The sequence below is a fragment of the Cyprinodon variegatus genome, unplaced genomic scaffold (assembly GCF_000732505.1).
Source record: "Cyprinodon variegatus isolate N-32 unplaced genomic scaffold, C_variegatus-1.0 Scaffold358, whole genome shotgun sequence".
Taxonomy (NCBI): Eukaryota; Metazoa; Chordata; class Actinopteri; order Cyprinodontiformes; family Cyprinodontidae; genus Cyprinodon; species Cyprinodon variegatus.
The window spans coordinates 262,200-272,341 of NW_015150811.1; the positions used below are offsets into that span (position 1 = coordinate 262,200).

The following is a 10,142-nucleotide window of genomic DNA, read 5'->3' on the forward strand; positions in this document are numbered from 1 at the left end:
AAATAAACATAACAGACAAACAGAATTAGAATAACCATTTATATGAAGAATAATGATAAGCACCAAAAAAATGCAGAGAAAAGGTTTTAGCTGTGATGAAAAAATTGCAAATTTCTTTAAAGATAGTTTGAAATATATTCTATGACTTTTCAACTCTTAGAAAGACATGCACTTTTCTAAATGTATTCTATAAACCAATCCAAATAGCTTTGCAACCCTGTGAACTCCACGCTTTAGAAAGATGTTATACTAAAATAGAACAAAGTTGTTTTTTCTGGAAAATGCACAGAAACAGCAAGTGATTTATGAGATTACTGACTGAAGTGGTACTCTAGTAAGAACCCACAAAGCCACTTCCCACAGAGTGAAATGTATACGGTATATTAAGTACAAGCTTTACATTACACTTTCAAAAAACAACTTTTAAAAGCTTAATATGTCATGATATGCAGTAAATGGGGAAACAATGCATGACAAATTAAGTTTCCCCACCTTTGGGAGCCTTCACAGTACTTTTCAGTTCATAAATGAAGCTCTGTAAGCGGGCTCCTGGGCCTCAAATCTCCCTCACATGAGGCTGAGCCACATGACTGCTTGCGCTTACTGGAGAGAGCGCTCAGGAGGGGAGAGAGCAGCAGGTCAGAGGATTCATCTAAACCTCAGCCGACATTCATGTGACATTGAGGCTGTTGCAGCCTTCAGGTTTATCATCATGCCCACCAGCATTCCAGCCCCAAAAGGCATCTTTATTCCTCATTTATGCTAAATAATGCATTCAAACGGCGTAAATACACAACAAACCATATTGGGAGGTATAAAGATCACAGAGGTGAAAAATGTAAACAATCCAAGCTATCTTGATATCAATATGTACCCATATAAAATTTAATTAACTGGAAAATATGATGGCAAAGCAAAAAATGGCTATTTCATACATGTGAGGTGGTAAAAAGAAATACTATCAGTGGAGCATCATAGAAACTACACAGATGAGCCTGACAACATCAGCGAAATATCAAATATGTTAAATATGAATACAACCTGTGTGTGGTATTGGTTTTGAAACAGTTTCATTAGAAGACTGGGGAACACCAGAAGAGATTAAAATGTTTAAAAAAAAATTCAGTACACATACTGACATATGCTGCATGTGCTCCCATTTAGTTCTATAAAATATTATCGCATTTTAGGCCTAAATGAATAAAGGATAACGTTTTTTTCTGAACTAAACATTTTACAATTTATTTTCATTTTACAGTAATAGAGTTCAGGTTTTATCAGTCTGTGTTATAAAGATGGTCAAACTCAGTCTACATTTCTTATAAACTGAGGAAAATCCATTTAGTTTAAGCATAGAAAGGGAAGCCATTAGATATCAACTTCAGTCACACCTGCCAGCCCTGATAAACAGTAATTCCCCTAAAAAACATGTATTAAAAAAAAGATTATAAAAGCAGAAATTTCTTTTCATTTGGACACAACTGGCTGATAACTCTCTCTCTTTTTTTAAACCCGGGTTTTCATGCTTAACCCCATTAGCCACATCATTCATGTCAAAGAGCATCTTTGTCCTGAAATGAGAACTAAGCCTCGTTAGTTAATATGACTTCAATAATTATTTTATTTCTTACCTGAAATGAAAAACGTTTCTTATCAAGTGTATTCTTAAATAAAAAAAATAATGGTTATTGGTTTTATTTCTTTTCTAATAAGGAACTAGTTCACAATTTGCTCAAAAACTCTCAAGTATGATTTTTTTTTTTCACGTCTACATGACATGAAGCAAAAAAAAGTTTTTGATTGCTGTTGGTTTTATTCAAGACAAACAAATATAGCTTTGAACATAAGTAAGCCACAAGCTTAATCTTTGCTTCACTTTTTTTCCAAAGATAAAAGTAAAAGTATGGCTATATTTAAATATGCAACGATTTATCTACAAAAAAGTATTGTATTCTTTTAAAAATACTTTAAGATAAATTGAAGAATTAAAGTAGAAAATCAGCTCGGCCCTTTTGTTTTGCCTCCTTCCCTTACTGTGCGCCGTGCGTAAAAGTTGGCACCGTACCTGCGATGTCCCACAGCTGCAGACGCACCGTCTCCTGGTCCCAGGTGAGGACTTTGAGGGCAAAGTCCACCCCGATGGTGGCGCGGTAGTTGGGGCTGAAGTTGTGATGCACATACCGCTTGATGATGCTGGTCTTCCCGACACCGAGGTCTCCTATAACCAGTATTTTGTAGAGGCGCTCCTTATGGTGGTTGTTCTGCATGGCGACCGAGGAGGGCGAGAGCTGAGCATGAATCCACCGTAACGGAGAGGACTCGGGGGATGAACCGGGTGGTAAATAATCACGTAGGGTAAAAATCACTGAGAGAGAAGTGGAGAGCTAGGGTTGTGGAATGAGAAGGGGAGGTTAACGCCCTGGCCCCTCAGAGACAAAGACGTCTGGACCTTGTGACTGAGGAAGGGCCGCAACATGCTGCTGCTGCTGCCTGGGAGTAATAGAGTGTAACTACTGTAGGAAAACAAACCAAAATCTCTCCTGGGAAAGAGAAATCAACAATTAGGCTACTTCTAAACCAACAAGGGTGGAAATAGTACTACACTGAAAAAGCAACGTTTTGGTCCTGTAAATATTACTTCAAAATGACACCTTTTTAATGTATTACTTAGAATTCAGTTCATTTTATTTATATAGCGCCAATTCACAACACATGTCATCTCAAGGCACCTTACAGTTCACCAGATCATACAGTCAAATTAATTCAAAGTTTTCTATCTAAGGAAAACCAGTTGATTGCATTGACTCATTGGCTCTAATGCAATCCCTCACACTAAGCATGCTTGTAGCGACAGTGGAGAGGAAAAACTCCCTTTTAATAGGAAGAAACCTACAGCAGAACCAGAGTGAGCGGCCATCTGCCGAGGCCGACTGGGGTTCAAGGAGACAGAAGCAGAGATACAAAAAAGCAGCTGTAAAAGGCGGCAGCGTCCAGGAAACACACAGCCAGTCAGATAAACAGGACTACACTGTAAAACATGAGTTAACATATAAAAACAAAGGTGTGGAAAGCAGCAGCACAGCTGATATTTCTCTCCATGAATGTGACATAGCCAAATAGGAAGAGAGCAGGCGAAGCTACTATGAGAAAAAGCAGAGAGAGCAGAACGTTAGAGATTTAACTAACAGATTCTGCAGAGGGAGAATAGAGACAGAATGAAGCACAATGATGAAAAAGGGGTCCCTATGTCCTCCAGTAGTCTAAGCCTATCGCAGCATAACTATAAAGAGCGCTCAGGATAACCTGAGCAACTCTACCTATAAGCTTTATCAACAAGGAAAGTTTTAAGCCTAGCCTTAAAAGTAGACAGGGTGTCTGCCTCACGGACCAAAACTGGTAGTTGGTACCACAGGAGAGAAGCCCGATAACTAAAAGATCTGCCTCCCATTCTACTTTTAGAAATTCTAGGAACCACTAGTAAACCTGCAGATTGAGAACGAAGTGCTCTGTTATGAACATAAGGAACAATCATATCTCTGATATAAGATGGAGCTTGGCCATTTAAGGCTTTATATGTGAGGAGGAGGATTTTAAATTCTATTCTGGATTTAACAGGAAAATTATGAAAAAACACTGACCACTCTGCTTCAATTTTGTAACTGCAATATTTTGTGTTATCACATAAAATCTTCAAATAGTTTATAATTGCAATGTGAAACAATGAAAGTGATGGTAAGTAAACTGTTCTTATATAACATTTACATGTTAATAACCCACAAAAAGCAAGATGAAATATAAATGAATGATTGCGCTTTAACAATGCCCTGTAAACACCCCTGATTAATTAGGTCTCTGTAAGAGCTCTGCTGATTAAACGGCATCAGAAATGAACCCACCCAGAAACGACAGACTACCAAATACCACAGGCAGGAGTTCACATATACAGCTTGTAATGATTGATCAACACCAGTGAATGTCAGCTAGTTTGAACGAGCGGGTAATTTCTCGAAGATGTCTTTTGCTGATAAATACACATCCCAGCACCTACGTTCTGAAAATTAGCCCCTGAAAAACTGTTGTTACTGATTATTGAAAGAGGTTACACAAGCTTTTCATATCCAGGTTTTTCTTTGTTTTATTGCAAGTTAAAAGAAGTAGAAGGAATCAATTTGACTTTTGTTGCGAAAGGAAGGGGATTTCCAAACAAAATCAATATGACAATTTACCAAAAATGAAAAAAAAAAAAAAACAGAAAAGAAAAAGACACATAACTACTCAATGTAGCTGCAATGTGTTGATATCCCTTTATTGAGAGAAATTCCCTTCAAATGCTCCACAGGGAGCAATCCACAGTAAAACATGGCAGTAATGTCAACTTGAAGCAGGAACTAAAGATATATCAATTCTCTGCAGTGCTTCCCTGAGACAGAGAAAAATCAAAGTCCTGCACCTGACAATTGTTCAAAACAAACAGTAAATCATTTCCCTTTTAAATGTCCTGTCACAGCATGACCCATCCATTTAGTTCTGTGTTTGTGTTGACAGTTACAGCATGAATCATAGGAGGCAGCTAACAATCAACTGCACTAAAAATCAGCAAAAATATAAAAAGGACAAAACAGCTACTGGATGAAAACACAGAATTCCACATCGAGAAGCAAATCAACTGAATTCAGCTCATTAAAATTTGAAAGAAGAGGCTGTAAACTAATAGGTGGTGCAATTTAAAAAATCCTACTAACTAGTTATCAAATAAAGAGTTTTTTAATTTTTTTTTAATATTGTGTTTTAACACTGTTTTCATTCGATGATAGCTTTTCCCTTCCATAATTTTGAGTCACTTCTGTAAACATTTCTAAATTTGAAAACTGTTAATTGTTGCTACATTCTTAGGCTTAATGTGTTTAAAACCGAAACACAGGATTTCCATTAAACTTAATCAGTAACTTTTCATGCATTTATGCATGTGCTGGTTAAACCAGTCCTGTTCTATGTGACCAATTACAGCTCTGTATCTTGTACCTAGATTAAAACAGCATACATGACATTTAAAGGATTCAGAATTGTGATCAAGGCACTAATTTATCCAGATCTGGACTTTAAAGCTTCTACATTTTGGGGATGGGTCTGGCTGCAACTGCGATGCTCTCGATGGCACACTCGTCGCTTCCCCGGCGAATTCGGAAGTAGCCCTCCTCGCCCCATCCGCTGCCCCAGCTGTTCTTCACTATCCAGTACTTCTGCCCGGTCTTGTGGCAGCGGCCATAGCCCACCAGCAGCACGGCGTGGTTGGTCAGCTCAAAGGGATTAATGGAGTCTGCTAGGCCAGTGTGGTGGTAGATGCCTTCCTTGTAGTGCATGAAGTCAGGGTAGACCTGTAGACAAATACAAAAAAAGTTTTAAAAAACAAAAAACTATCCACTGGACTTGGTTTCCAAGTTTGAAGATGTTTCGTGTTTCATCCAGGAAGCTTTTTCAATTCAAAATGTCAGAATTAGCATTGAGTTCAAAGCTTCATATAGTAGCCAAAAAACTCATTTTGGCTTTGAAAAAAACGAAATTTGAACCAGAAGAACAGGTTAGGAATGGGGAGTCGTTTTGGATTCTTTGTTAGCCTACAATACCAGGAACCTGTCCATGTGTCTGAAACGAGGTCGTTAGGGGCAACTGTTGGCTTGGCTTCTGTAGAGAAATACTAATTCATTAAAACTCACCTTCTCTTTATGACTTTGATTCATTGGGTAAAAGCCAAGGGATTTATCTGGTGACATATCTGTGCTATACAATTTATTGAAATACCTTTCACAGAAAAACAACGTTTTTAAATGAACAGAAGAGCTTTTCTAAGATACAATAAGTGTCACTTTGTATGTTGCATCTTCATTTATTTGATTTGTTTGTCCTACATCCTGTATTTTGTACGATGCCCTAGAAAACCATTAAATCATTACATTTACATTTTCATAATCCTCAAGCACAAAAATGGACTTTATTGGGATTTTGTGTGATAGCCTTGAAAAAATTGGTTTAAAATGTTTCACATTTTTTTTTATTTGGCATGCGTGACACTGGTTTTTAATTTCTTTTTTAATTATTTAATTCTTTAGGATTTAAAATAGATTTACCAGGAAAATATACAGATTTAATCTGCATAAGTTGATTCTACAAAGGTCTGAGTCAATATCTACTCACATCAAAGATTTTTTAAATATTCTGAAACCCCTTTTTCCCCCACACGGTCATTTGCTATTTTCTGCAGTTCTATTAGATTAAGATCTAAATTAAAGGTATGTTCAGTAAATGCAATGGGACAAAAAAAAGCTGTGTGATTAATGACAGAAACAGAAACACACTAAGTGTAAATGATAAAGATCTATGGCTAGAATGCATTCTATGAACGATGAGTAAAGAAAAAAAGAAATGACCTTTTACCAAAAAAACAAAACAAAAACAAAAATGCTTCTTTTTGGCTGTTCTAAAGTTTAACCTAAAAATGATCTCCACTTTCCAGATCTAAACTGCAATGCTAAGTTTTGCATAGGAACGTCAAAGTCAACACTCAGCAGGTGTCGTACCTCCAAAGCAACTGCCATCGGTCCATTGTTGACCAGCTCAGTCATCATGGCCACCTCACTGCAGCCACCGTAGAATCCACCCACATACCCGTACTCTGCTGTGTACATTTGGCCGCAGTTTTGAGGAAGGTCACATGGAGAGTCCTTTGCAGTGTAAGGAAAGCAAGACTCATCCACAATGCCGAAATCCTGTACATACTTCCCTATCAGGTAGGGAAAGCCCCCATCGCAACCTTCAAAAGATGAGAAAGAGAAACTTTCAACAATTATTCTTTTAAAATGCTCGAGTCAAGCAGCAGTCAGGACACCATCTGAAAACCCTTAAAACACGACTATCTGATTTTAGTTTTGCTTTCTTTTGACATTTTGTTCTGTTTATTTTACAACTAACAGCAGATGTATAAAAAAAACGAAAAACAAAACACCAAATATCTTACTTTAGTACTCCAGAAACACTTAATTTATATTTTTAATCATTTACTGCATGAAAAAAATGATTAGACTGGTCGTAGGAACCATAACTTCCAGATCCTTTGTTTACCTTGGGAGTATTCAGAGCAGGAGACCACCTGCTGAGGGCTGAGGACGGGGGCATCGCTGTTGTTTGTAAGGATTCGAACTCGAGCCTCCAGCATTCCCATGGTGGCGAATGAGTAACAGCTTCCGCAGGACGCTAGATTCCAAAAAAAAAAAAATTACATTTACAAAAACTAAGCAATTTTGACATAATTTATCCCAAATATGTAAACAGGAGATGAACAAGGAAATCAACTAGTAATCAAAATCAGTTGATTTAATGGTTTCGGAAATCGACTATTTAGAAACTGGATACTTTTCAATCAGTGCTGGGAGACTCTACTGAGTGGATTAAACTCAATGCTGTTCTGATTTAGGGTTATGCTCAAAATCAAGTTTGAAGGAAGTACAGATATTTAAAAAAAATGTAATTTCTATGTCATGTCATGAGTAGGGATGGAATAAATTTCAGTTTTGACATTTACTTTAACAATGGCCTAGACTCTCACTCTATCATTTTAAAATATAAATTACCATATAACCCACTTGGATAGCTGTAACAATAAAATCAACACTAGTAAAAATAAAAAGAAGTTTCAGATGATCCATCAAACTCGCCTAAACAGAGATATTAGAAACTCCAACTAAATTAAAGAACACTCTAGAGTAGTTAGTGCAGTTAAGTTAAGATTTTAAATAATGTTTTAAAAAGTTGACAGCACCTTGTTTGTAAAAAAGAAAGATTTACAGCTTGAATGCTGAGACTGTTGTATATTTTGACTGCGGAAATCAACTTAAGAAAGAAAGTTTTACATGTACAGTAATACCACTGGGATAGTTACATTCATGCATCTTAAATACACATATTCAATATTTTCATACAAACTTTTATGAATTCTAACTCATTAACCAAGATCTAAAATGTTTACATCATGGAGACATGTCCATGGATAAATTAGGCTGTTGGAGAGCGAGAAAAGAAGGCTCTGGGAGTCCAGCAACGTATCCCCGCTTTAACCTTTTGAACATACAGTCTCCATCTGTCCATGGTGGATTTATAAATGTTTGCAACCTTTTGGAAATCTCAGGGTTAAGATAATGATCTGTTTTTTCTAGGACATACAGAAGGCGAAGTTTTGCAATGTTTTCTGCCTAAACCATACTAATCTCTAATGCTAAAGATGCTAAAGTCTGATTTTTTTTTCTGCAACCCATACAAATAATTAAGGCTATAAAAGACCTTTTTTAGAACAGGTTTTTTTAATTGGATTATACTTCTAGAAAAGAAGTAAAAATCAACAAAAAAACATTAGCAGCAGTAAGGCTTTACAAAAAGTGAAGGAAGTAGATGCCAGTGCCATCATGTTTTAATCGGAACATCTCCAGTATAAATAAGGATGGAAATCACTGCTGGAACTGACCGACTGCTCTGTAACGACTCATTTGCTCACGCAATACATTTTACCGTTCAGCACTGAATACGTCTCCAACGCTTCTTCCACAGCATGCTTATCTAACAGAGAATGACTACATACCCATAGAACAAGGCACAAACACGCATTAAACAATGCTGGTATACATGATGTCAAGCATTAGGTTGCTAATGAAATGTTTTACAGGAACAAAGTGGGTTGAGGAACAGGGGCTGCAGGACTGCGCCTGGCATTTTAATTGCAGTAATGATTCAAAGAGTGACATAGGACACCCCTCAGCTTCTTGGTATAAATAAGGTGCAATAGACTATTAGTTAAATTAAAAAGCTGCAAAAATGGGAAGTTCTGATGCTGTAGTTAATGAGATGACCTAGAAGCGAGGCCAAAGAAAATGTATTTACTCACAAGACAGAGAGTTACGGTGGTTTCATGGCACAAGATCACATTTAAAGGAATTAAAAATCACATTTCCAATTTCTTTTCCGAGGATAAGTCAATGGTTTCTTTCATACGCAGGCAGGCGCATTAAGTCACTGCATCCACGTGTCACTGGTCTCCCATCAGAACGGGTTGCACATCAAAAGACTGTGGTATTTACTCCTGATTACTGCTCAAACTGATATGACAGATTAAGAGTTGTTCAGATTCTACTGTGTTCTTTAACTTCTTTGACAAGGGTTATGTTCAGTGTGTTATTCCCTCAGGCAGCGGGGATTTTCAAAGACAGCCACCTTCCAGGGATGCACACAGAGAAAGCCTGTAGATCAGACACTTAGACCCCACTATGGTTGTTTTCCAGTTTTATTTTTTCATGCTTCGCACCACAAGGCACTGCTCCTGGTGAGGGAATTCTCCGAAGGTTCTAAACATTTCCCATGCAAGACCACATCGGATCATTGGAAAGATAAATTATTTACACAGCATGTTAACCCTAAGGGTGAAGAGCTGTCAGGAGCAGGGTGGGGAGAGGGATTACAAGGCTTTAGATTCCTAAGCAGAGCACACAATATCCGACAGGAAAACAAAGCAAAGAAATGCTTTGCAAACAGAGTCAGGGGTGCAATATTAGACTTTAGGCTTGATTATGCAAGGACATTTATCGTTCATCTCATACAGACGTTTGGTCCTAGGTAAAAAGCTTCCTCCTCGAAGTGTTGAAGTAAACTCCAGACTTATTAAACCCCCCCCCATCTTACTTAAAAAGATGAAGGAACAGAGGGACAGAGTAAATACTTTCATCAGCCACTGTTGATGAATGAGTTATCACTGTGTAAACCTAAAGCCCCGCTGCAGAAATCTCTTTCCATCCCGACTGCAACATCTTGGCCGTTTCTCAATTCACAAGAACACGAGTACGGGCTGGAGTTCTCCCCAAGTATGTTCCTGACAAGAACACAGGAAAGTATAGATTCTGGGAGAACGGGAGCACGCAGCATAAGTATAGGTCAATAGGAATAGAAGCATACTGTGATGCCACCACACGCTCGGATTCTCTGGAGCTGCATTTCACCTCCTGTTATCAATAATCTCTAGATAATAATAAGTTCTTATTTCTTTCATTTAGTGGGGCAATATTAATGAAGATAAACACAAATTAAATGATTATTTTGCAAAATAA

General features: G+C 37.5%; 2 protein-coding genes across 2 annotated transcripts in view; both read right to left on the reverse strand.

Annotated features, from left to right (window-relative positions):
- The window catches only part of rab38 (RAB38, member RAS oncogene family), a 19,334-nt gene extending 16,902 nt beyond the window's left edge, over nt 1–2,432 (reverse strand). The window contains exon 1 of the mRNA XM_015386163.1: nt 2,066–2,432. Coding sequence (XP_015241649.1) covers nt 2,066–2,267 — 202 coding nt within the window. The 5' untranslated portion in view covers nt 2,268–2,432. The remainder of the gene's footprint in view (nt 1–2,065) is intronic.
- Nucleotides 2,433–4,279: 1,847 nt separating this feature from the next.
- ctsc (cathepsin C) overlaps nt 4,280–10,142 on the reverse strand; it is a 13,632-nt gene continuing 7,769 nt past the window's right edge. Inside the window, exons 6-8 of the mRNA XM_015386181.1 lie at nt 7,117–7,248; nt 6,576–6,808; nt 4,280–5,375 (exon numbers count right to left, since the gene is read on the reverse strand). Coding sequence (XP_015241667.1) covers nt 5,109–5,375; nt 6,576–6,808; nt 7,117–7,248 — 632 coding nt within the window. The 3' untranslated portion in view covers nt 4,280–5,108. The remainder of the gene's footprint in view (nt 5,376–6,575; nt 6,809–7,116; nt 7,249–10,142) is intronic.